Source organism: Coregonus clupeaformis, chromosome 24 (assembly GCF_020615455.1).
Source record: "Coregonus clupeaformis isolate EN_2021a chromosome 24, ASM2061545v1, whole genome shotgun sequence".
In the NCBI taxonomy this organism is placed as follows: Eukaryota; Metazoa; Chordata; class Actinopteri; order Salmoniformes; family Salmonidae; genus Coregonus; species Coregonus clupeaformis.
In genome coordinates, this window is record NC_059215.1 from 4,005,429 (window position 1) to 4,031,965 (window position 26,537).

At 43.0% G+C, this 26,537-nt stretch overlaps 2 protein-coding genes across 2 annotated transcripts in view; one reads left to right on the forward strand and one right to left on the reverse strand.

Annotated features, from left to right (window-relative positions):
* Window positions 1-9,949, reverse strand: part of invs (inversin) — a 29,092-nt gene extending 19,143 nt beyond the window's left edge. Inside the window, exons 1-3 of the mRNA XM_045206988.1 lie at window positions 9,712-9,949; window positions 9,468-9,494; window positions 8,543-8,647 (exon numbers count right to left, since the gene is read on the reverse strand). Of these exons, the coding sequence (XP_045062923.1) occupies window positions 8,543-8,545 (3 nt within the window). The 5' untranslated portion in view covers window positions 8,546-8,647; window positions 9,468-9,494; window positions 9,712-9,949. The remainder of the gene's footprint in view (window positions 1-8,542; window positions 8,648-9,467; window positions 9,495-9,711) is intronic.
* A 122-nt stretch (window positions 9,950-10,071) lies between these two features.
* Window positions 10,072-25,642, forward strand: erp44 (endoplasmic reticulum protein 44). The gene is made up of 11 exons (XM_045206986.1): window positions 10,072-10,223; window positions 13,646-13,718; window positions 14,025-14,064; window positions 14,396-14,511; window positions 20,503-20,687; window positions 21,110-21,225; window positions 21,363-21,537; window positions 22,407-22,518; window positions 22,768-22,909; window positions 24,882-24,984; window positions 25,098-25,642. The coding sequence occupies exons 1-11, from the start codon at window positions 10,167-10,169 to the stop codon at window positions 25,200-25,202; spliced, it is 1,224 nt and encodes a 407-aa protein (XP_045062921.1). The 5' UTR covers window positions 10,072-10,166; the 3' UTR covers window positions 25,203-25,642.
* Window positions 25,643-26,537: the final 895 nt, after the last annotated feature.

Here is a 26,537-nt window from a genome sequence, read left to right on the forward strand (position 1 = left end):
TGTGTGTGTGTGTGTGTGTGTGTGTGTGTGTGTGTGTGTGTGCGTGCGTGCGTGGTGTGCGCATGTGTGTGTTAGCCATATCGTGGGAAGTAATTTTCCGTGACAGAGAGTTTTTATGGGGGCTTCACTGGGATCCACCACAAACTCCCGTCATTTCCTAATTTCCTTGGATCAAACACACACATACACACACACACACACACACTAAGTAGACAATGCATACAAACACTACACAGATACTTAATGAATGCTAATATCTAACACATGCCGTGATCGTACAGATGCCATCTGGCAGCACCTTCAAACAAAACATAATATTAACAAGAGCAATATCCTCCTGTGACTGCTGCTAACTACCCACCTCCACCCCCCTGCCCACTCCCCACACACACACATACACACACACACACACACACACACACACTTCTGAAAAAGTTTAGTTCCAACAAAGCATGACAGGAAAAACATGGTGTCCTGTACAGAATTGAGGAAGTTATTAATTCAGTCATTCATCAGTGGGACTGAAGAGTCAACCTGTAGATTAGCATGCAGGCAACAACACACAGTGGAAAGCATCGACCAGGTTCACTCACACCGTCATTATTTAGGCCCAGTCTTTATTCAGTGTTATATTGGAGGATTTCAATGCAACAGAAACCCCAGCACAACCTTTCAGAGACACTGCGGGAGCATTAGACAGAGCACACACATACATACACACACAAACACACTCCTCCAAAAACACACATACAGCATACACATACACTTTCAGGAGAGACAGGGAACTCACACATGGTCTCTGCTGGGACAGAGAGAATAGAGACTGCTGAGACATACAGACAGAGACACGGAATCAAAGTATGTGTGTGTGTGTGTGTGTGTGTGTGTGTGTGTGTAGACGTCTGGTTTTGATGGAGGACAGAGCTAAGGCATGCTGTGTAAGCAATGGGGGGCGGAGCCTGAAGCCTTTCTTGCTGTTTTTCCTTTTTGGTGACACACACACACACTTTGGCACACATTAGATTCTGAGGATAAAACTGTAATAGCATAGAGTGCGTGTGTGAGGGAGGTTGGGGGATAAAAATATGTCTGGGCCTGCCAAGTGCACACAGTCCCCCTGCCCTACCACCCACACCCACTCCTACACCTACACCCGTTCCTGAACCCCTTCTCCCTACACCTACACCCGTTCCTGAACCCCTTCTCCCTACACCTACACCCATTCCTGAACCCCTTCTCCCTACACCTACACCCGTTCCTGAACCCCTTCTCCCTACACCTACACCTGTTCCTGAACCCCTTCTCCCTACACCTACACCCATTCCTGAACCCCTTCTCCCTACACCTACACCCGTTCCTGAACCCCTTCTCCCTACACCCGTTCCATTTTATTTTTTAAACTGAATGCAATATTCATTCAATTCAGTTTCAAATCATGAAGTTCAATTTATTAATTAAATGATTCAATTTGTGCATTACAAATGCAAAGATATTTAATTGAAATTCAATGTCTTAATACAAATGCGAAAATATTGAATTCAAATACAGTTTCTTTTGGCACTGAAATCACTCCATATTAAAGACCCACATGCATGCCATGCATTTGTGTGTGTGTGTGTGTGTTGAGGTCAGTATGTATCTCTGATCTGATAGCAGGGCAGGCCTGAGGGACTTCTCTGTAGTTTTGATAGACAGGTAAAGAGGCGGGAGGAGCGATAGTATCAGCCTATAGGGACTCTCTGTCCCCTCGCACAGTCTCTGGGGCACTTCCTGGTTCCCCAGAGACCAATAATCTGCTCTCACTCGGCTGGGGGTCGGGCCTTGGGGCGCAGCAGAGCCAAACAGCAGGGAACGAGAGCTGAGTGACACATAGTGCTGCTAATTTACATCATTACCCATGATGCACCCTGACAAATGAGCCCCCAGGGCTGGGAGCCAATCACAAGGGAGGGTAATGCAATTAGGCGGGACTACAGCTGTCAATCAGACCACCACTGGGGTCAGAGAGTTACGCCTGTGGCTAATACACCACAGCACGGGGTTACACAAGCGCGCGCTCCCACGCACGCACACACACAGATCCGAGAGCCTTCTCAAGGGGATTCCCAACATTAGACATCCTGAGGCAGAGAGACTGTGCATGAAAGAGGGAGTGTGTGTGTGTGGTGGCGGGGTGGTTGTGGTGGGCAGAGGGGGTCGTTTCACTCTATCTCTCCTGAGGGGTGAGGAGAAGGGGGAGGGAGAGAGGTGAGTGGTATGTGTGAGACCGCTCTAGGGACATTGATATTGACTGTGTTGTCTCTAAGGGCTTACACCTGAGAGTGAATGTACATGTGTGTGTGTGTTCTGAGTGCTGGTATCCATTGGGGGGTAGGTGTTGTTTGTGCTTCTAGTCTGAGAGCTCGGGGGGGTTTGGAGGGAGGGAGGGGAGGGGAAGGGAGGGAGGAAAAGGAGTGGGGATGGTGTTACCCTGGCTCACATCACTCTATACAAAAACACACTAATATCTTCTCTGAGGAACTCATCAAACAACTCACCACCACCATCATCATCACCTCCACCATCATCATCATCACCTCCACCATCATCATCATCATCACCTCCACCATCATCATCACCTCCACCATCATCATCACCTCCACCACCATCATCATCTACCCCATCATCATCACCTCCACTATCATCATCACCATAATCATCATCACCTCCACCATCATCATCATAATCATCACCTCCACCATCATCATCATCACCTCCATCATCATCATCACATCCACCATCATCATCATCACACAGACTTAGTTTGTAGAAATAGGTGTGATTTGTAGAAATAGGTGTGATTGGCTTTTCAGGCCATGTGGCAGAGTGTGATGCAGGCACTGGAGATGGGGGTGTGAGCAGGTGTGATGTCATTAATGTTTGTGTACGTCTGTATGCTGTCGTTTGTATGTGGATGTTTTGTATTGTTAAATAAATTATCGTACAAAACATTAATAGGTGTGATTTTGACTGGCATGTTATCGAGCCTCTGGTGATATCTGATCTGTTGTTTGTGTTTCTACCGGCTTATCTCTGCCTCATTAGCTAGTGATATTATACCAGAACATTCCACTGAGTCAATACCATTCTGCACAACAAGACACTAACCTCACACTCTGTGTGTTTATGTGTGATTATGTGGTTGGGGTGTGTGTCTATGTGACTGATCTAGATGTCTGTGAGCAGGTCGATGTCTCACTGACTGGCAGTCTGTCAGCTGTATTGAAGGTTAATCAGAGCCATTGACAGCAATAACATCCCGGCTGTGTCTCATATCACACCCCGGCTATTCCCCATGTAGTGCACTACTTTAGTTAGGGTTAGAGCTTGCAAGAAAGGCATTTCACTGTACTTGTGCATGTGACATTAAAACTTGAAACTTGGTATTACAGTTTTTCTGAATTGCTAAAACACTAAACCCCAATCTCTGAACCAAATGCTCAGTGGCCTAAACCCATTTGTCGAATCAATCACTCTTTTTGCAAAACACATTCTCATTCACTAAAACACATTTCGCACTGTGATGCACTTGTGTTACAAAATGGTAAACACAGGCGGCAAAAGTTAAACACAACTACAACACAGTTGTCATCGTTTACACACAACGACTCCAAATTGTTCACACTTGTTTCTAATGATGTGATAAAACCAATTGTACAGAATATAAGCCAGTTCAGAGTGCACAGGTTGCACAGGTGCATTGAATGTTGATACCAACAATGGATGGAAACAATCTGAGAGGAAGAGGAGGAAGAGTACGAGGACGAGGAAGAGCAAGACCAAGAACAGTCATTTCAGAAGATATTCGAGCAACTGTGATAGACCATGTTGTTGTTCATGGAATGACAATGAGGGAAGCAGGACAAAGAGTACAACCCAATTTGAGCAGATTCTCTGTGGCCACCATAATCAGGACATTCAGAGAAGAGTACAGGTAATTGTTTCTTTTTATTTTGGTCATTGAAAGTTTACTGTATACATTTCATTCAGTACATCACTTTGTCAATAGAAAGGGGACTGGGGAAAAAAAGAATACATTCCTTACCATACAATATTTTATGTATAGAAGTAATGTCCATTACTATTTTTACTGCATGTATACGTTTGTAAGTGCATTTTCCCTTTTTGTAGAATTGCAAGACTACCACATGAGGGTGGAAGGCCTGCTATGTTCTCCCAACAGCAAGAGGCTCTCATTGTTGATATGGTCCTTCAAAACAATGCCATCCGACTGCGTGAAATACAGCAAAGAGTTGTTGAACACAATGTAAATTTGAAGGAATCAACAGTGTCAGCCATTGACCGTGTCCTCCAGCGCAACAGGGTACGCATGAAGCAAGTGTACAGAGTACCCTTTGAGCGCAACTCAGAAAGGGTCAAAGATCTACGATTTCAGTATGTGCAAGTAAGTGTACACTCAGACACTTTCAGCGCTGATGCTTATAGTACAATGCTATGCTACTAGCCTACTGTTACTGTAAACTGCACTATATTGTAGTGTATGTAAATCAGGAGTACATACAAATGCACTATTGCAGAAGTCTGTCTTTCTGTATCACTTACTAAACTACTTATTTATCTATTTTTATATATAGAGAGTGTTTTAATTGGATTCCATGGAAAGGCCCCATTAATACATTTTTGTAGATGAAGCAGGGTTCAATCTTGCAAAGAGGAGAAGGAGAGGCAGGAACATAATTGGCCAACGTGCCATTGTGGAAGTCGCTGGCGAGCGTGGTGGCAATGTCACCCTTTGTGCAGCCATAAGTAATCGTGGGGTTCTCCACCGTCATGCAACCCTGGGGCCATATAACACTGAACATCTTCTTACATTTCTGGGTGGTCTTCGGGATGTTTTGTTTGAGCGTGAGCAGCAGGATCATCAGCAGGCAGTGCATCCTGTCTATGTCGTGGTTTGGGACTATGTCAGCTTTTACCGTGGTGTCCGGATACGCGAGTGGTTCAACATCAACCAGCGATTCATAAATGTTTGCCTTCCACCATACAGCCCTTTCCTCAACCCAATAGAATCGTTTTTCTCTGCGTGGCGGTGGAAGGTCTATGACCGAAACCCATATACCAGGGAAAATCTCTTACAGGCAATGGAATTGGCCTGTGGTGACATAGGTGTGGAGTGTTGTCAAGGCTGGATCCGGCACACCAGAGGGTTTTTACCCTGTTGCCTGGCAAGGGACAATGTTGCCTGTGATGTGGACGAAGTCCTCTGGCCGGAACCAGCACAAAGACGTGATGCTGAGGCAGAATGAATCTCTCATTGACTTTGATTTCGCAGTTGCACAACATTTTTGAGTGTACTGTAATGTGCTTTTCATTTAGAGTTTTCTTTGTTCTTTGGGCTTTTGCAGTTGGACTACTGTATTTTTATGCAAGTGCTGAATATACAGACATTCAATACTTTATTACTTGCAGTACTTACAGTATACAATATATTTACTGTACTAAGTTGTGATTACTATACTTTTTGTTTTAATTGCAAAATGCGTTTACTATATACAATAAATACAAAAATATGTAACTACATGCCCTGGACGCTGTGTTCTCCATTTTTTGATGTAGTGTCTAATGAACGCTCTGTAGTGTTTATATATTGACTGGCTGTGTGTATGATCTGAAAGCATTGTTTGATTTTGAGCACAGATTAAATGGTTTTGAGGCGATTGTTTGATTTAGCCAGAAGAGTCAGGGGTTTTGTGAATGTAGTTTGAAGATTTGGTTTTGTGTTTAAAGTTTTGAGAAAATGGGTGAAAGTTTCAAGAAATGTGTCTTAGCAATCGAGAAAAACTGTATTTGACTATCAGACCAGGCTAGGATTCCCCCCCCCCATGGCTCTTAGCCCTGGCACTGGGTCTGTGGGTGGTGCCACTCAGGGAGTAACACAGGGGGAGGATTGCTGTGACAATCACCCATTATACCACTAATGAGACAGCCCCCAGAGAGAGAGAGAGAGAGAGAGAGAGAGAGAGAGAGAGAGAGAGAGAGAGAGAGCGACCTCCCTTTCCCCTCTGGCCACTCTACTCTCCTCCACCCCCCTCAGAGTCTAATTGGCTAAAATTGTGATCTAATTAAATGTCCAATTAGAGTGCAGAGAGCCGTGCCCGCCGGCGAATCAGAGCACAGGGACATAATCAGCTGGAAAAACAAACAAAAAATCAATGAGAGAAAAAATAGATTGAGAAAGATGGAGAGATGGAATGAAAAGAATAGCACGTGACTGAGGTTACTCTGAGCATACAGACACTTGGTATAGACTAAGGTTAAATATGATCCTGTTTTTTTACAAATGTTCCATTCTGAGAATAAATCACTTTTCTCCCGGGTAACCTGGTATTTCCCGCCAAAACTGGAAGTGTCATTCCAAAGCATATAAAACCATCAGACAGAATGATGTGCTATTCTAAAGATCCAATTATATACAGCAGAGTCTGACAACAATCAGATTAGTTTCCAACACCTCCAGGACCAACTCATCAAAAAGCCCCCACCCCCATGGCCCAACAATTCAAATTAGTCCGATGTGCTCCTGATAGCACACAGGGTAAAAAGGAGCAGGGCATCTTAAATATACAGTATCTGGATTAGAGCTTTGATCTGTATGAATATTCAAGCTATATGCTACCTGAGCCAGATGAGCCTTACATTAAAGAAATGTTATAAGCCCTACACTAAATACATTTTATGAGCCCAAGCCCAAAAAAAAACCAAATGATTATGCTGTTATCCAATACATATGATAGGCTATACTGCACATTACACACAACAGAAAAACATAAAAGCCCATAGATGTATGCTCTCTTGAGTAAATAAAGGAAACAAGCTCCAGTAATATTTTTGAGTGTGGACTGTATTTATGTACTGTATTGTATAATGGACTGAAATTACGCACGTCTTTCAAACCATGAAGTTGGGAGAGAACAAGTGATGCTGGCGCAGCACATGTGGTCTACAAACGTATTGGCTAGAGAATTGATTTACATTTTGAATAATAATAGGGCCTACATTTGTTATAATTAATAGGCTGACGCATTAACTTTCATAATATTTCCCCACATGTTGTGTGTATTAGGCTACTTCCTCTTCTCTTTATGGTTGCTTCATTCCTTCCTCGCTCTCAACAGTTCAATGAAATACGTTTTGTTGTCCTTATCTTAATTATTGTAATGACATGCTGGAATAATATAGTAGGCTACTAGAATAGGATGCAGACGGCTTTCGCTTCACTTCATGAGGTTTGAATGGTAATGAGTCTGAATAAATTACTGCTACAGCCTATCGCCATCGTGCGTTCTCTCCTTTCTATTTAACATTCAGCAAACAAGAGCAAGCTTGCATCCCTCTTCCAATAGTCTCTTAGTATAAGAAATGCTGGAAAAAATGACCAACAAGCTATTCTAGTCTAGCTTTTCCTGGGACTCCTCAAAAAGCTAAGAAGGAGAGTGGCCAGTGGAGAGCAGCTGCGTAATTACCCAAGAGAATGGTGAACTGTCCAACAATCTAGAGGACTATCTATTTCGGATGCAATTTGAATGGAATTGATGGAAAGAGAGAAAGATTTTAAGAAAGAGTGCTCGCCTGTGCACTGATTTAAAGCAAATACATTCGAGTGATAGGCTGTTTTAAAATTCTGCAGCTGCAAAAAAAAAAAGGGGTTTACAATAAGGTGACCCCGAAAGACAGATGTGTAAATTAGAAACACATTCATATTAATCTATCATTCAGATGTATTAGGCCTAATATTACTGTACCATAGGCTATGTTGAAGCAAATGTCCCTGTCTCAAGAAAGAAAGTTACCAGCTGATGAGATGATACATGCATTCATTGTGAACTGCGCTGCAGACAGTGCTGTCTGCCTCCACCCTGAGTGTTGATTATTGATCATGCAGATAGCAGAGCACAGAAGGCCGTAGAGAAGCCAGATTTAGACATTGCATATAATTTAATAGTTCCATTTCACATAATGCTGTTCATATAAATAATGTATTATAATTTACCGGTTTCTCACAGTTATTTATCCCGGGAAATGGGAGTGGGTATGGGCGGGAAATCTCGGTAACCCGGTTCCTGCTATTAAACCCCAGTATAGACATGAGAAGGTCTGCTTATAAAACATTTTTAATAGTTCAACTATTACAGTAAGCACACAGACACACACACACAGACACACACACAACTGTCTCCATCTGTGAGCTGCTGACACAATGGGAAGTGGGAACCCCCTATGGACAGCTTTACCACATCAAATATTAATGCTGGGATTCAATTCAACATTTCATCTACTTAACAATTATAAAATACACACACACACTGCACACAGTCAGTGTCTCACACACACACACACAGGCAACGAAACATGGTTATACATGACCCTTTAGACAGTAGTGAGAGAGATAACACTATGGTCACATTATAATGAATCATTGGGAGGAGGATGTATATGCTGGTTTGTGAGTGTGAGTGTATGAGTGTGTGTGTTGGACTCTTACCATGGCAGTGCTAGGGGGAGGCCTCAGCAGATGTTCTCCAGCTCAGTGCATCCTCGGTGGGCTTGGCTGCACGTCCAGGTCCCCTGCCTGCCCTGATCCTGGATCCTACGGAGAGAGAGAGAGAGAGGATCTCTCACACACTGAGACCTGCCCACCTGCTCACAGCCACGCTGCCAACACACACAGACACCCTGCCTGCTCCCTGCCCGCTCTATGCCAACTACTGGGCTCTACGGTAGACTTGGTTAGAGCAGGAAGGGCACAGGGAGAAATCGACAGAGAGACAGGGAGATAGAGAGAGAAGATAGATTAGATAGATAGATAGATAGATAGATAGACAGACAGACAGACAGACAGACAGACAGACAGACACGATGTAACAGATACATTATCTGCTACATCGTGACTGCTCAGACACAGATCTCTGTCCTTCTATCCCCCAAGTCTCTTGTCTGTCGCACTTACTATCCAAACAACAGAGGCAGCGCATAGGCTACTCTGAGAATTATATTTTTGTATCAAGCAGTGCCTGCTACCTGTATGTTGTTACACCCCTTACAAAAACGATTTCAGTTAAAGTGCAGTAACTGCAGCCGACTGTGGTATTTTGGACGCTGCACTGACTGTTAGTTTTAGGACAGAACAACAGTAACGTTAGTTTGTGTATTGGATACACAGACTGCCGATATTCTGTCCCAAAGCTATCTGACAGTAATCTGTTTTCGCAAGGGAACTACTGTAGTAACTGTAACGTGTGTAGTAATAACTGTGTAATAAGTAACACAACACACGGTATTATTTCAGTAACTTAGCAGTTGTTCGAAGGATTCATTTTGCAGCCTCGGTAAAGATTAGGTGAAAATACACAAAACAACTGAAACACCTGGAGAGTCAATAACAGACTACAATACAGTTGATATCCTACCTGAATCTGTGTAGCTGCCTTGGCTTTCTGCAGGCGAAAATATTAGATTTCGATTAGATGAGCTTATTAGTCACATGTACAGGGCAAAATCTGCATGTCACTAGCACAGGGCAAAATCAGCATGTCACTAGCACAGGGCAAAATCAGCATCTCACTAGCTGGTCAATAAGAAATGACTAGTGGTGCATGAGTTTGATAGTTAGCTAGCAGGGTAGCCTGCATAACTAACGATGACGCAACTTACCTTACACCATTAGAAATCACGGAATAATTGAGAAAAATATGCCTTTAGCAACTGTCAACATTAGGAAAATATATGTATCTTTTTTTATGGTTATTTGTTATTTTGTTCAGTATCTTCCTGACTCTCTCACTCTCTAATGCTAGAAGTTTTGTCCCAGAAAGTGTTCCTTCGGACCACAAACATCTGGGTCGCAAAATATTTAGAAAAATACAACTCCCATTTCCAATTTTTCTAACTCCCAAAGAAAGACGCCATACTTGTAGTTTTAAGCCTAATTGGGAATCATTGCTAAAGATAATTATAAAACTACTACTCCCATAAACCTCAGCGTTAAACCCGGAAATATCGCTCACGTTACCGTGGTCACCCATCCGTTTCCTGCCTCAGCAGCAGAGTGGTGTCGAGAGACAGGGAAGACCGAACAACACCATAACCTCAACCAACTCCACTATACAATGAAACTGCCACCAATAGTATCCTCTCTCGAGGTCGGCTTCTTCACGATACTGCTGGTAAGGAGCTTCGGCAGCTACACGTCCTCGTATTTGAAGTGCGGTCGGTCTGACTTCACAAGCAGCTAGCTAACGTTAGTCCTTTGGCTTGTTAGCTAACGTTAGAATGATGGGCATTCGTTTTTCAAAGTGATAGATAGCTAGTCAATCACAACAGAAAGCTGTATTGAACATGAATATAGTCTTTACATTACTGTAGCTAGCTAGCTGGCTAAAATAGCTAGTCGGTAAACCAGGTTAATTGAGATCAGCTAGCTGGCTAGCTAAGCTTGGTAACGTTAGCTAACTGTTAGCTAGCAATGTAGAGAAATGAGTCATGACCCTCCTTTTCTGTGCTCACTCGCCTTACTTTGCCCAGTTATGTTAACAAACTTAGCTAGCTTACGACTGTGCAAGTCCAAACAGTATCTTATTCTAGGCGCATGGTGAATCTTAAATCAACGTATCATTGATTGTGTGAGCTAACGTTAGCTATCAGACATGGCTAGATTTGCTTGTTTGTTTAACTTAGCTAGCTAGCCAACAACTAATGTATAGTTGTCTTGCTTACTAACAAATGTAGCTAGCTAGCCAGGTCGTGGGACGGTACCACAAGTTAGTGAATTTGGCCGTAATCAAGTTGCGGAATGATGGAGCCGGTTGGTGAATTCCTCTGTTGTGGCTCATTCCTATTGGCTGACAACCCGGAACTGATCACAGCTCTGTTCTGCAGCTCAGGATATAGGCCTATTACAGTGTAAACCTTCTGTACAGTCAGTCAGGAATTTAAACTAAGTCATATAGTTGTTTATCAGTACGATTCATGGTTTTTATACTGACTGACTCTAATCTAGAAACTAGAAGGTAACTAGAAAGTATCTACAAATATGTCTGTATTCATTAATTTTTTAGGCAATAGGGCTGTCTCGTCACCATTACATAATTAAACCAGAGACAGTGGAAACATTTAATTACTGAAATATCTCTTGTTAAACTGAAGCAGTTGTAGCTCAGCAGGCATACAGATGAGTGTCACAGCCAGGCTGCTGTGAGATGATCTCACTATACATAATACCACTAGTCCTGTATTAGTTAGACCCCAGAAATAGTGTGTGTACATTTTGTACGTGCAACGACATCCACCACCACTCAGCCTTCTCTCTTAAGTGCTATGTTACAGTGCATATTATAAACCACAGCAAAGACAGCTTTTCCTGTTAACACTGACTGTCAGTGTCACCTAAAACACATACTGTACATACATATACAGTGCCCTCTGTAATTATTGGGACAGTGAAGCATTTCTTCTTCTTTTGGCTCTATACTCCAAAAGTTTGGATTTGAATTAAAATAATGACTATGTGGTTAAAGTGCAGACTGTCAGCTTTCATTTGAGGGTATTTTCATCCATATCGGGTTTAGAAATTACAGCACTTTTTGTACATAGTCCCTTCATTTTAAGGTATTGGGACAAATGAATTTATATGTGTAGTAAAAAGTTAAGTATTTGGTCCCATATTCCTAGCACGCAATGACTACATCAAGCTTGTGACTACAAATTTGAATGAATCGTGAAAAATTATGAGTGAGAAAGTTACAGATTCAAAAAGATCATACCCCCAAGACATGCTAATGCCTTTCTATTACAATAACAGGTGAGGTTAGCATTTTGGGGGGGTATGATATTTGTCCGTCTGTAACTTTCTCACTCATCATTATTCATGATTCATTCAGGATTATCCGTTATCATGGTAGTATCCACATTAATGTAGAAGTGTTTAGAAACATATTATATTCTTATTTTCAATAAAAGTGACTCCAAAATAACACAATACATTATTTACCATTCATTTCTATTGGGCACAAAATAATCTGAAACACAACCAAAACAAACAGCAAATGCATCCAACAAATTTGTAGAGTCACAAGCTTGATGTAGTCATTGCATGCTAGGAATATGGGACCAAATACTTAATTTTTGACTGCTTTAATACACATATAAGTGAATTTGTCCCAATACTTTTGGTCCCCTAAAATGGGGGGACTATGTACAAAAAGTGCTGTAATTTCTAAACGGTTCCCCCGATATGGAGGAAAATACCCTCAAATTAAAGCTCACAGTCTGCACTTTAACCTCATAGTCATTGTTTGATTTCAAATACAAACTTTTGGAGTATAGAGCCAAAAGAAGAAAAAATAAGTCACTGTCCCGATAATTACGGAGGGCACTGTAACAGTGTCTGTGTGTCTGTCTCATCCTAGAATACAGTCATTTTAGCAGATGCTCTTATCCAGAGCGACTTACAGTTAGTGAGTGCATACATTTTCATACTGGCCCCCCGTGGGAAACGAACCCACAACCCTGGCGTTGCAAGCGCCATGCTCTACCAACTGAGCTACAGGGGACCCTACTTAACAGAGGGTGTGTCCTTCACCACACACACCCTGCTGATTTGGATGATGAGTCAAACGACTGATGTTAGATAAAGCTTAGTGTTCTGAATGTCGTCATTGACAGGATGCTGCTGAGAAACTGGTTTAGAGGGGTTCCATTAGTATTAATACATGGGAAAGTCCAGGCCATGATTAACTTAGCCCCAGTATATATCCTAGCCACAGCCATCTCTCCTAAGTCCTAAGCTCAACTATCAGTCTAGTGACTGTGGCTCTTGTTACTGTGTTTGTGTGAAGTTATTGTTATGGTGGTAGCAGAGAATTGGAGTGCGCTGTCATAGGACTCAGAGCTGCTGGCTGAGATGCAGAGAAATATGTTTAATCTTCCAGGGAATGTGAGACTCAGAGTAGCAAAGCATCTCCAGTAACATCACTCTCCATCAAATATGGTGGATAAATGAAGATGTCTTACGTTTACCATTGGGAAAAATGGTCACAGTTCCGGTCTGCTTAAGGGGTGGCTATCCCATAGACACAAATGCGATAGCAGCTGGGTCTGGTCTGCTTAGTTCATTGACTGTATATGAACCAGAAAATAGTATGCAGTGTGATGTCTCGCTTCCACTTCTGTCTCTGCCTCCATGTCCAGTGTATGGCACTGTCCTGGTCGCTCCAGTCCATGGTGAAGTTTGACTTTGACCCTGAGAACAGAGTCCTCTGTTCCACATCGCCTGTGGCGTCAACGTCCATCAGAGAACTGAGATATCTGGATCTCAACAGGACTCGTATGGATAAATAATAAATAATAAAAACGGAGGGAGGGAGCCGAAGAGGAAAAATATGGTTTCTCACTTGTTTGCCTGGTCTGGAAACAGCAACAAGGGAATTCATGTAAACAATAGGACAGTAGCTTTATAACTTATTCCGTCAACTCTGCAAACACTGAATGTCTAGTGGTTGTTTTTGGACTGGGCTGATGTCACATCTGTGTGAGGGACTGGTCCTAGCCATGTCATCACCCTCATTAACCCTTTCTTCTCCGGATCTAGGTGACTGGTCTCTCCACTCCAGGCCAGGCTGAGATTACCAGTCTAGACACAGGAAACATTGAAGACATCCTCAGTAAGACATTGACTCTATAACCTGTTACAGACATCTCTCTGGCTCTCATCTATCCCTCTTTCTCTCCCCATCTCTCTGTCACTTCCTCCCTCCCTCAATCTCTCCCTGTATTTCTCTTTCTCTATCTTGTGTTGTCACTCTCTCCTTCCTCGACGCCTCGTGGTTGTGGCTGTTTAACTGTATGAATAACACTAATGATTCACACACAAACCTCCCTTGCCTATGAGTATGTGTAAATGTACTTTAATTCCTGTGTGTTTGACGTTGTTGTAAAACAGTGGGTGTAACGTGTTTGTTTCCTCACAGACAATGCTGGAGTGGCGTTGGTTAATTTCTATGCAGACTGGTAAGTGTGTTACTTCTCCTGTGAACATTTGTCATCGCCTACTCAGTTGTCTGTTTGCATACATTTTCTTTGTGTCCACATTAGTTGTTTGCCTTGTGTGTGTTTAACTCATGTACCAGATGTGGGGGTGTGTGTGTGTGTGTGTGTGTGTGGGTGTGTGTGTGTGTGTGTAATGAATTAGAATTCCAACATGCTTTAGTGGCATCATGGTTGGAGAGTAATGCAATGTGGCCAAAACAATTACAGTATGACAGTTCCTCCAAAGGGTAACAATATGAAATCTAATTTGGATAAGCAAATTATACCCACATTCTCCCCCCTCTCCCCCCAGGTGTAGATTCAGCCAGATGCTCCAGCCTATCTTTGAGGAGGCATCGAACATCGCGAGGGAGGAGTTTCCTGATGTCACTCAGGTGGTGTTTGCGCGAGTCGACTGCGATCAGCACTGTGAGTGACACGCACGTACACGCACACACAGTCCAAAATTGTAATCTGTAAAGTACCTTTTGGTTTACCCAAACTCAGTAACGTAATCTGATTACTTTTAGTTAGTTTTACATTACTTTCCCCTTAAGAGGCATTAGAAGGAGATAAAAATTTATATTACCAATTAAACGACATCTATTGTAGGATCAATCAATGTTATAGTTTACATAGCTGGCCATAAATGGATGATGCATTTTACTTTATGGGTTATGTAGGCTTCTTCTAAACCATTGCTTTCTACTTCAATACAGATAATAATACGATTAGGCTATATCTTTACATTAAAAGTCTGTCAGAGTTCCAGTCATTCCAATTCATGTAATACTCTTGATCGTCAAGAATAGGATATGGAAATATAGATAAGCCAAATTGTTTAACCTGAGCATAACCCCAAAATATAACCCCAAAACTAAGGACTTCAAGTTGAAAAGGAAATGCTGCCTTCATGGAATGGCATGCTTTTGAGCACTAACCAAAAGTGCTATTTGCATGTGGAAAAATGAATGCCATATGCTGCATTTGCTATAGGCCTATTGTTTAAGGTTTTGTTGGTGACACTCTGATATCTCGATAATTTGCAGCTGTTTAAGTCGATCAAAAGTGTGCGAGTTTGAGCATGTGTCCAATAAGCCTATGGACATTGTTTTGGGAATCGGCACGAATTAGATAGAGCAATTAAAGCCCCACTTGTGGTCTTCTTAAATTAAACTTGCTTTTGACAGCATGTGGATCACAATACCACGCAGGACTAGAAGGGAGGAACTCCCTCAAAAGTTGATTCTATAGGCTGGGATCCACAATATGCAGCTGTTACAAGAGCGCATTTATTACTGGCTGTCCACTGGTCGCAAAAACAATGATTGATAGGCAACTTTAACTTCTTCAATTCAACCATTATTGGGTTAAATTACACATGTATATTTGTCCACAGCTATCCACAACAACCATACATTCGTAAGGCACAAATAGCTAAATGAGAGAGCAGCAGTGTGATTCACATCATTGTGCTATGTAGATATCAATAACACTTGGAGGTAAGATATCCTTATCTCCAAGTGTTTATTCAAGTTGAATGTATAATCTTTGGATGCTGATAGCAGTCAAATCAAAATCACATTTTATTTGTCACATGCTTCTTAAAGCACAGGTGTAGATGAACCACTCGGCCTCCCGAGTGGCGCAGTGATCTAAGGCTGTGCCACTAGAGATCCTGGTTCGAATCCAGGCTCTGTCGTAGTTGGCCGCGACCGGGAGACCCATGGGGCGGCGCACAATTGACCCAGCGTCGTCCAGGGTAGGGGAGGGAATGGCCGGCAGGGATGTAGCTCAGTTGGTAGAGCATGGCGTTTGCAACGCCAGGGTTGTGGGTTCGATTCCCACGGGGGGTATGAAAAAAATAATAATAATGTATGCACTCACTAACTGTAAGTCGCTCTGGATAAGAGCGTCTGCTAAATGACTAAAATGTAAATGTAAATGTAATGAACAGTAAAATGCTTACTTGCGGTCCCTTCCCAGCTATGCAGAGACAAAAATAGAAAAATAATAAAAAAGATAATAACACAAGGAATAAATACACAATGAGTAACAATAACTTGGCTATATACAGTGGCTTGCGAAAGTATTCACCCCCTTGGCATTTTTCCTATTTTGTTGCCTTACAACCTGGAATTAAAATGGATTTTGAGGGGGGTTGTATCATTTGATTTATAATAATAATAATATGCCATTTAGCAGACGCTTTTATCCAAAGCGACTTACAGTCATGCGTGCATACATTTTTACGTATGGGTGGTCCCGGGGATCGAACCCACTACCCTGGCGTTACAAGTGCCATGCTCTACCAATTGAGCTACAGAGGACCACAACATGCCTACCACTTTGAAGATGCAAAATAACTTTTTTTGTGAAACAAACAAGAAATAAGACAAAAAAACAGAACTTGAGCGTGCATAACTATTCACCCCCCCAAAGTCAATACTTTGTAGAGCCACCTTTTGCAGCAATTACAGCTGCAAGTCTCTTGGGGTATGTCTCTATAAGCTTGGCACATCTAGCCACTGAGATTTTTGCCCATTCTTCAAGGCAAAACTGCTCCAGCTCCTTCAAGTTGGATGGGTTCCGCTGATATACAGCAATCTTTAAGTCATACCACAGATTCTCAATTGGATTGAGGTCTGGGCTTTGACTAGGCCATTCCAAGACATTTAAACGTTTTCCCCTTAAACCACTCGAGTGTTGCTTTAGCAGTATGCTTAGGGTCATTGTCGTGCTGGAAGGTGAACCTCCGTCCCAGTCTCAAATCTCTAGAAGACTGAAACAGGTTTCCCTCAATAATTTCCCTGTATTTAGCGCCATCCATCATTCCTTCAATTCTGACCAGTTTCCCAGTCCCTACCAATGAAAAACATCCCCACAGCATGATGCTGCCACCACCATGCTTCACTGTGGGGATGGTGTTCTCGGGGTGATGAGAGGTGTTGGGTTTGCGCCAGACAAAGCGTTTTCCTTGATGGCCAAAAAGCTCAATTTTAGTCTCATCTGACCAGAGTACCTTTTTCCATATGTTTGGGGAGTCTCCCACATGCCTTTTTGCGAACATGTTTGCTTATTCTTTTCTTTAAGCAATGGCTTTTTTTCTGGCCACTCTTCCGTAAAGCCCAGCTCTGTGTAGTGTACGGCTTAAAGTGGTCCTATGGACAGATACTCCAATCTCTGCTGTGAAGCTTTGCAGCTCCTTCAGGGTTATCTTTGGTCTCTTTGTTGCCTTTCTGATTAATGCCTTCCCTGCCTGGTCTGTGAGTTTTGATGGGCGGCCCTCTCTTGGCAGGTTTGTTGTGGTGCCATATTCTTTCAATTTTTTTATAATGGATTTAATGGTGCTCCGTGGGATGTTCAAAGTTTCTGATATTTATTTATAACCCAACCCTGATCTGTACTTCTTCACAACTTTGTCCCTGACCTGTTTGGAGAGCTCCTTGGTCTTCATGGTGCCGCTTGCTTGATGGTGCCCCTTGCTTAGTAGTGTTGCAGACTCTGGGGCCTTTCAGAACAGGTGTATACAGTGGGGAGAACAAGTAATTGATACACTGCCGATTTTGCAGGTTTTTCTACTTACAATAATGTAGAGGTCTGTAATTTTTATCATAGGTACACTTCAACTGTGAGAGACGGAATCTAAAACAAAAATCCAGAAAATCACATTGTATGATTTTTAAGTAATTAATTTGCATTTTATTGCATGACATAAGTATTTGATCACCTACCAACCAGTAAGAATTCCGGCTCTCACAGACCTGTTAGTTTTTCTTTAAGAAGCCCTCCTGTTCTCCACTCATTACCTGTATTAACTGCACCTGTTTGAACTCGTTACCTGTATAAAAGACACCTGTCCACACACTCAATCAAACAAACTCCAAACTCTCCACAATGGCCAAGACCAGAGAGCTGTGTAAGGACATCAGGGATAAAATTGTAGACCTGCACAAGGCTGGGATGGGCTACAGGACAATAGGCAAGCAGCTTGGTGAGAAGGCAACAAATATTGGCGCAATTATTAGAAAATGGAAGAAGTTCAAGATGACGGTCAATCACCCTCGGTCTGGGGCTCCATGCAAGATCTCACCTCGTGGGGCATCAATGATCATGAGGAAGGTGAGGGATCAGCCCAGAACTACACGGCAGGACCTGGTCAATGACCTGAAGAGAGCTGGGACCACAGTCTCAAAGAAAACCATTAGTAACACACTACGCCGTCATGGATAAAAATCCTGCAGCGCACGCAAGGTCCCCCTGCTCAAGCCAGCGCATGTCCAGGCCCGTCTGAAGTTTGCCAATGACCATCTGGATGATCCAGAGGAGGAATGGGAGAAGGTCATGTGGTCTGATGAGACAAAAATAGAGCTTTTTGGTCTAAACTCCACTCGCCGTGTTTGGAGGAAGAAGAAGGATGAGTACAACCCCAAGAACACCATCCCAACCGTGAAGCATGGAGGTGGAAACATCATTCTTTGGGGATGCTTTTCTGCAAAGGGGACAGGACGACTGCACCGTATTGAGGGAAGGATGGATGGGGCCATGTATCGCGAGATCTTGGCCAACAACCTCCTTCCCTCAGTAAGAGCATTGAAGATGGGTCGTGCCTGGGTCTTCCAGTATGACAACGACCCGAAACACACAGCCAGGGCAACTAAGGAGTGGCTCCGTAAGAAGCATCTCAAGGTCCTGGAGTGGCCTAGCCAGTCTCCAGACCTGAACCCAATAGAAAATCTTTGGAGGGAGCTGAAAGTCTGTATTGCCCAGCGACAGCCCCAAAACCTGAAGGATCTGGAGAAGGTCTGTATGGAGGAGTGGGCCAAAATCCCTGCTGCAGTGTGTGCAAACCTGGTCAAGACCTACAGGAAACATATGATCTTTCTGTACCAAATATTAAGTTCTGCTTTTCTGATGTATCAAATACTTATGTCATGCAATAAAATGCAAATTAATTACTTAAAAATCATACAATGTGATTTTCTGGATTTTTGTTTTAGATTCCGTCTCTCACAGTTGAAGTGTACCTATGATAAAAATTACAGACCTCTACATGCTTTGTAAGTAGGAAAACCTGCAAAATCGGCAGTGTATCAAATACTTGTTCTCCCCACTGTAAATATAGTAGGCCTAGCCTATAGAAAGCTGATGGGATCCTCCTCTTTTTATTAGCGGCCATCACTCTGCAATTGCATAGCCTATAGAAATGTTGTGCAACATGAGCTCATGTGTTCTCATGAAGTGTTTGATTAGATTTTCAATACATTTGCATTGATGTCAGAGTGATTAGAGGGACACTAGATTGCTGAGTACCAGGCAGTTGGCATGTTTGGTAGGCTACTAATGACCATCAGCAGCATAAGAGCTTGGAGAAGCCTAATTACCGTGACTAAACGGTTGTGTGGAATTTGACTGCCTTCATGACTCGTGACCGCTGGTGTGGCGGTAATACGGTCACCGCAACAGCCCTAGTGTAGACCATGTTAATTCCTTAGTGATGTGAAGGAACTTGACGCTGTCGACCCGCTCCACTACAGCCCTGTCGATGTAGATGGCGGCGTGGTCGGCCCTCCGTTTCCTGTAGTCCACGATCAGCTCCTTTGTCTTGCTCTTAATAAAGCCTTTTCTTTAATTTTAGCAGTCGCAACATTAGAAGACATAGCTTGGTCTGTATCCTACAAAAGCCTAATCCTGCTCTTTTCCCGCAAACCATCAAAACGCATTTGGTGTGTCATCATAGTGGTCTCTGACTTGTGATCCGACAAACTTATACTCATGTCGTTTTTCAATGCTGATTTGAATGTCATTGAGAAAACAGAAAGGTGTCATAAATAATCCTTTCTGAATTTAGTAATCGTAATCTAGTTTTTCAAAAGTATCTGTAATTTGATTACACCATATTTACAGTTAGTTTTTTAAATAATCCGTTACTCCCCAACCATACACATACACACAACACACACACACACACACACACACACACACACACACACACACACACAGGCGTTTGATAGGCACAGCCTTTGAGATAAAGCAAATTAAAGGGAATTATTGATGACCTGCAAACTGTTTGAAGACTAATGACAAAACTGCTGCTGCCTGTGAAGACTGGAGCTTAGAGACACCCTGCAGTGAGACTGACACCTGCCACACACACACACACAGACACACAGCGCTGTGAGAATATTTACTCTCAGTGGGGGGCGGCTTTCATCTGAGGGATCAGGGGCTGACTGACGGTTGTGTCCTTAGAGCTTTAAACACCCTCTATCTGTCTTTTACTCTTTCACCTTTTTTTATCCATCCCCCTGTCTCTATCCATCCTTTTCTGATTTCTTTTATCCGCCTTTCTCCCCCTTTCCCTCATTCTATATCAAACTCTCTCTTTATCCACCCCTCTCTCCCGCTCTCTGTCTCTAGCTGACATAGCTCAGCGGTACAGGATCAGTAAGTACCCTACGTTGAAGTTGTTCCGTAACGGGATGATGATGAAGAGGGAGTACAGAGGTCAGAGGTCAGTCACAGCCATCGCTGACTTCATCCGCCAGCAGAAGGTCGATCCCATTAAAGAGATACACAGTCTGGAGGAGGCCAACACTGTGGATGTGAGTATCAGGCATGCACAAATCAGTGTGTTGTTGTCCGAACACCTGAAAATGTAAAAGGTGTGCCTCAGGGTTCAGTTCTAGGACCATTGCTAATCGAAATATTTAATAATAATTTATTACATTTGTACAGCGCTTTTCATTATACAGAATAATCTCAGTGCATAAAATAAAAAATAAAAACCAAATAGAACTATACAGGGCAACTGACATACAGAACACAGCTGACGGGACAAGGACATCAAGGAGCTATCAATAGAAAGCCTTCCTAAAGATTTGTCCACTCTATATATGACACTGTCCTCTTCACGTCAGTTATACTGCATTTCTGGTCACTGCTGATGGTTTTGACACCTTAAAGCAATGTATAATCAAAAATGAATTGGTACTGAACCAGGCAAAATCTCCCTCTCTCTCTGCAGAGGGACAGGCGTAACATTATTGGTTACTTTGACCAGAAGGATTCTGAGAACTACCACACGTTTGAGAAGGTGGCCAACATCCTCCGAGACGACTGTGTGTTTCTAGCAGCCTTCGGGTGAGTCAAGCCACAGCCCTTCCCCTTCAGACCAACCACTGCACTTAGGGTCTACAAAATGTTTATAATACAGTTAATATGTTTTGGGTCTGTCATTTGAGTAATCGTTTAATCTTTCCTTTCCTCGGTCCCTCCAGTGACGTGTCCCAGGCAGAGAGGTTCAGTGGTGATAATGTGATCTATAAACCGATGGGGGAGACCGTTCCTGACATGGTGTACCTGGGCTCACTAACCAACTTTGACCTCACCTACGCTTGGGCGCAGGACAAATGTGTCCCTCTGGTCCGCGAGATCACCTTTGAAAACGGAGAGGTGCGTTCTCGCTACCTCTTTTTCTTCTCGACGTTTGATCCAGTCTTTCAGACTAAATGTAATCATTTAGATGTTGTGGTAGCCCCAGACTACACACCCCTGGGAGGTCTTCCAGGTCTGACCGAGCTTCTTCCCCTACAGCAGCCCCACCCTAATGTAATCCTGTCCGTATCTCTTTGCTCATTCATTACCATATTAATAGAGGGGGTGTGCTTTTCCCATTGTTACTTGGCCTGGGATGGCACCCACCGATATCCACGCCATTTGCGACACCAAGGCATAGACACACACACCTGAATGTCCCACTGACCCGTAAAGGCTTCCGCATTTTTACCAGCCCAAACAGTTCGGGAACAGTTTGTGTATATATTACATTTTGTGAAGTTTTTGTTTGTTTTGGACATCGGCAAGGGTTTTTCTGCTGTTTTGGGCAATTCTTTTTCATGGGGCAATCCGAAGTCGGTAGCCGAAGTCTACGCCCCCTAGTCGGCGATTGGTCAACAGTAGGTATTCAATGAAGTGCCTGTTGTCATTCAACGAGAGACGACCCGTCCTCATGCAAAAAATTCCACTTGAAAAATACAACACCAAACATCTTAGCCAGGTGCAAAATTGCGCAACTAAGATCTCTGCAAAAACGTCAACATTCATGACAGATTTCTTGAGTTAGATTAATTCTGACTATTTTGAAGAAGTGTATACTGGCTACGGCGTCTCAAAATGGACAAACAGTACTATTGCTAGTTTTTTCTAATTTTTAAGGGAGTATGCGAGCACACACATTTTGTTTGGCTAGGCGCCAGCCGACCTGAAGCATGCTGACGCCTTCACTCTTCTTCCTCTTCCCTGTGTGTATGTGTGTGTTCCAGGAGCTGACTGAAGAGGGAATCCCATTCCTCATCCTATTTCACGTGAAGGAGGACACAGAGAGCTTGGAGAAGTTCCAGCACGAGGTGGCACGCCAACTCATCAGCGAGAAAGGTAGTGTGTTTGTCATAGAAATCTGTTTGTGGCCCAATCACCTGGGGAAATAAAAGGGTGTGCCACAGGGTTCAGTGCTGGGACCATTGTTACTCTCTCTCTGTTGTTCTGTTTACTTGTGTTGTGTTTTCATCCCAGCCAGGGACAGAGTTGCATTATATTTGTTACATAACAGTACTATTATAGTCATGGTAATCTCTTCTTAATAAATAATATCAATGATATTAATAACTATCCTCTCCTGCCTAGGATCTATAAACTTCCTGCATGCGGACTGTGAAAAGTTCCGTCACCCACTGCTGCACATCCAGAAGACTCCAGCAGACTGTCCTGTCATTGCTATAGACTCCTTCAGACACATGTATGTGTACCCTGAGTTCAGAGACATCGAGTAAGTATAACCTCTCTACTTTCTTTCACTGGTCTCTGGTAAAAAATTGTTTTAACCTCTTAGCCATTTGGGCGACTATTTAGGTCACCTTGAAAGTGGTTCTCGACCGGTAACGACCAATGTTTCTAAGTTCAGCGCGCTCTGTGAACAGCGCAGCATCAATTAATGTGCACGCTGTGAAAGGTCTGGTTGTCCCGCTTCTAACGCACTTTCTGAGGAGATGCAGTATGTGGAATCTCTCACCTCATTTGCATGGAGAGTGACACGTCACATTTTCGGGCCTATCCAGACAAAGGATAGATTTGCTCTGGCTGTGGAGCTCGCAGCTCCAATTGCGATACGGCTTATGGAACGTTTGTCAGACCATGAGACATTGAGACAGTCTTCTCACAAAATCGTCTGTAGCGTCCGAACGGACAAACACTTCAGAACAAACTTCCTTTAGATTTTTTGGGGGGACTATCTGTTGTTCCATGTAGTGAATCTGTTATTCAATGTTTTTGTATGGGCTAATTGCAGTAAGGCCCAAAATAATTGTAAGGCCCCCCACAAAAAAAATCATGGGGTCTTAAAATTTTAATTCAAATAGCAAAATGATCCTTGGTATGACTTTCTTAAAACAATTCCATATAGCTTAGTATACTAAACAAAAATATAAACGCAACAATTTCAAAGATTCTACTGAGTTACAGTTCATATAAGGAAATCAGTCAATTGAAATTAATTCCATAGGCCCTAATCTATGGATTTCACATGACTGGGAATACAGATTTGCATCTGTTGGTCACAGATACCTTTAAAAAAATAAAATAGGGGCGTGGATCAGAAAACTAGTCCGTATTTTGTGTGACCACCATTTGCCTCATGCATGGACACATCTCCTTCACATAGAGTTGATCAGGGTGTTGATTGTGGCCTGTGGAATGTTGTCCCACTCCTCTTTATTTTATTTCAGCTCATGAAACATGGAACTAACACTTTACATGTTGTGTAGAACCCCCCACACGGCTTAGACAGGGCTTAGACTCTTATGGGTTAACAAATGAATGATGAATGATCTTTGTGATGGTGTTTATTTCATGGATTTTAACAGTTGAATTGTGGTGTTATAGTGTCTTTTCGTTTGTACATATAGTCTACAGTTACATAAACAAATGACAATGCTATTGTGTTATTTGAAATAAATTTTCTTTCGTATTCTGTTACCTTCATAAACACAACCAAATGATAATTTTTGCGATAGCATATATGAAGTGTATTTAGTAGACTGTTAGAATGTTGACGTCCAAAAGACTCGTCAATTGGCTTGAAGGGGGGGTTCCCTCGAGGCCAGGCTTTTCTAGTGTTCATTTGTGTATGACTTGAGTGACAGTATTTCAGATGGCTCATTATTGTTGTCATTAGATTATTTAGATCTGTATGTTGAAAATCTGCATTTGTCAAATATAATAAATTCCATTGTATACACTCCACAGATTATAATAGAAATGTCACACCTTTTAGATAATTATTTTATTAACGGCCCCGGACACAGGAGCTAATGTGACATGATTTGGCACCTGCAATTAGTGTTAACTAATCGAATGTAATTTCATCTAATCTATTTTACTCCCCCTTCTAAGCCCCTCCCCCACCACTCCCCCTATCACCTCTGTGATCAGACAGACAGAGCCCTGAGGTCTGACACCCGCTTCAACTAATTACATCACATCACATTCACTACCTCCTCCTCTGGATGTCTGTGGCTGTGTTTGCGTTCTCCCTCCCTCTGTCACCGAGATCTAATTATTTCATTAGCTGTGTGTGTGTGTGTGTGTGTGTGTGTGTGTGTCTGCAGCCACCTCTAACATGCAGAGACAGCTTTGATATGGGACCAGCTCTGATGTGATATCAGTTTATGACCTTCTCTCATCAACGACACTTCACTAATGTCATTGGTAGGCCTAATTATTATATTAATGTGTGTGCGTAGGATCCCTGGGAAGCTGAGGCAGTTTGTTCTGGACCTCCACTCTGGGAAGTTACACCGAGAGTTCCACCACGGCCCAGACCCGACAGACAGCACACCTGGACAGGTCAGAACACCTCACAAGCATACTAGTACACCCTCATTCTGTGTGTATAAAACGGTGTCATTGCAGTAGTACAGGGAGGTGTGTGTGTGTGTATAACTGTGTTATTTCATCAGGAGGAGATCGGTGAGGTGGCCAGTAACCCGCCAGAGAGTTCCTTCCAGAAGTTGGCCCCCAGTGAGACGCGCTACACACTCCTCAGGGACCGTGACGAACTGTGACCTCAACGACTTTACCACAACCCTGTGACCCTGACCTATGACCCACGACCCCATGGCACGCCCCGGAGTCGGTCAGAGTCAGGACAGGCCAGTGGGATGGGACAGCAACACCAACTCACCCCCAACACCCCTACTGGACAGAGAGAGAGAGAGAGAGAGAGGAGGAAGACCAGGGAGGAGGCGTATAAATCCATGACAGCCGTGTTGGAATAACCTATATTTTCATAACTCTTACGTGTACAATTTTTATTTTGGATAAAAAGGATGAAACAAGAAGAAGACAATAGTGTGTGGGGGAATTAGGACAAAAAAAAGAAGCAAAGCGTTTTAACTTTTATTTTTGGAGCTTGTAAATAATAATGTTTGTGCTGAGTGAGCGTCGGTCTATGTCATCCTGATCTAAATTAAAAACAGAGATTACTTTAGGTTTAAAAAATGTAGCACCCTTTTTATTTTTTGACGAGTGAGATCCTTCGCTCCGGTCATTCAGTCTCATTACGGTTCCTATCTGTGGGTAGTCCAGTTCAATCCAGCTCAGTTCTAGTCCTGGTGGACTACAGTGTCTCGGCTGCATCTCAATAGTCTAACCTCCTCTCCTTGTCTCCTTTCCTTTATTTAAACTGATGTGAAAACATATTTCTGGCAGGTGTCCACCATGTTGCTTCCACCTATCCTATGTTTTCAAATAGGTGTAATGAAAGAGAGGAGACAAGGAGAGGAACACATTATAGAGTATTGAGATGCAGCCTTCCTCTCCCTGGTACTAAACTCATGCAACTGATTGGCCAGAGAGCCTATTCACCTAAGTCACGTTCAGGAGGCACGAAACGGGAGAAAACATTTAGAAACGAAGGAGGTACTACCATAAACTGTCCACTAGTTACATTTCCATTGTCTGTCAGAAAAGCATTTTCTCCCGTTTGTACTTGAACGTGCCCCAGATCCGCAACACTGACTCAAGACGGTAGTTCCTAAAGGCTGAGAGGCGTCAGTCAGACACTGCCGCTCTAGAGGGCAGGAGGGGAACAGCACACTGAAGGAGAAAGTCAGACTCTGGGCTGCATCTCAATCCTCTGCAGTGGCTTCTTCTCTATCTGCACTGGTCTGACAACACAGGCCAGGCCACACCCACCTAGCAACAAGTCCAGGTGACAGCAATATGGAAGAAGCTGACCTGGAAAGTTTCCTTATTTCACCTGTCACTCAAATCAGTTCAGATGGAGCAATGAAAGGAGACAAGGAGCGGAAGCCCTGTTAGAGTATTGAGACACAGGCTGTGTTTATTTATAGTACTATGTGTACATTCCCTCCCCAGAACCCAACACTACCCTTATC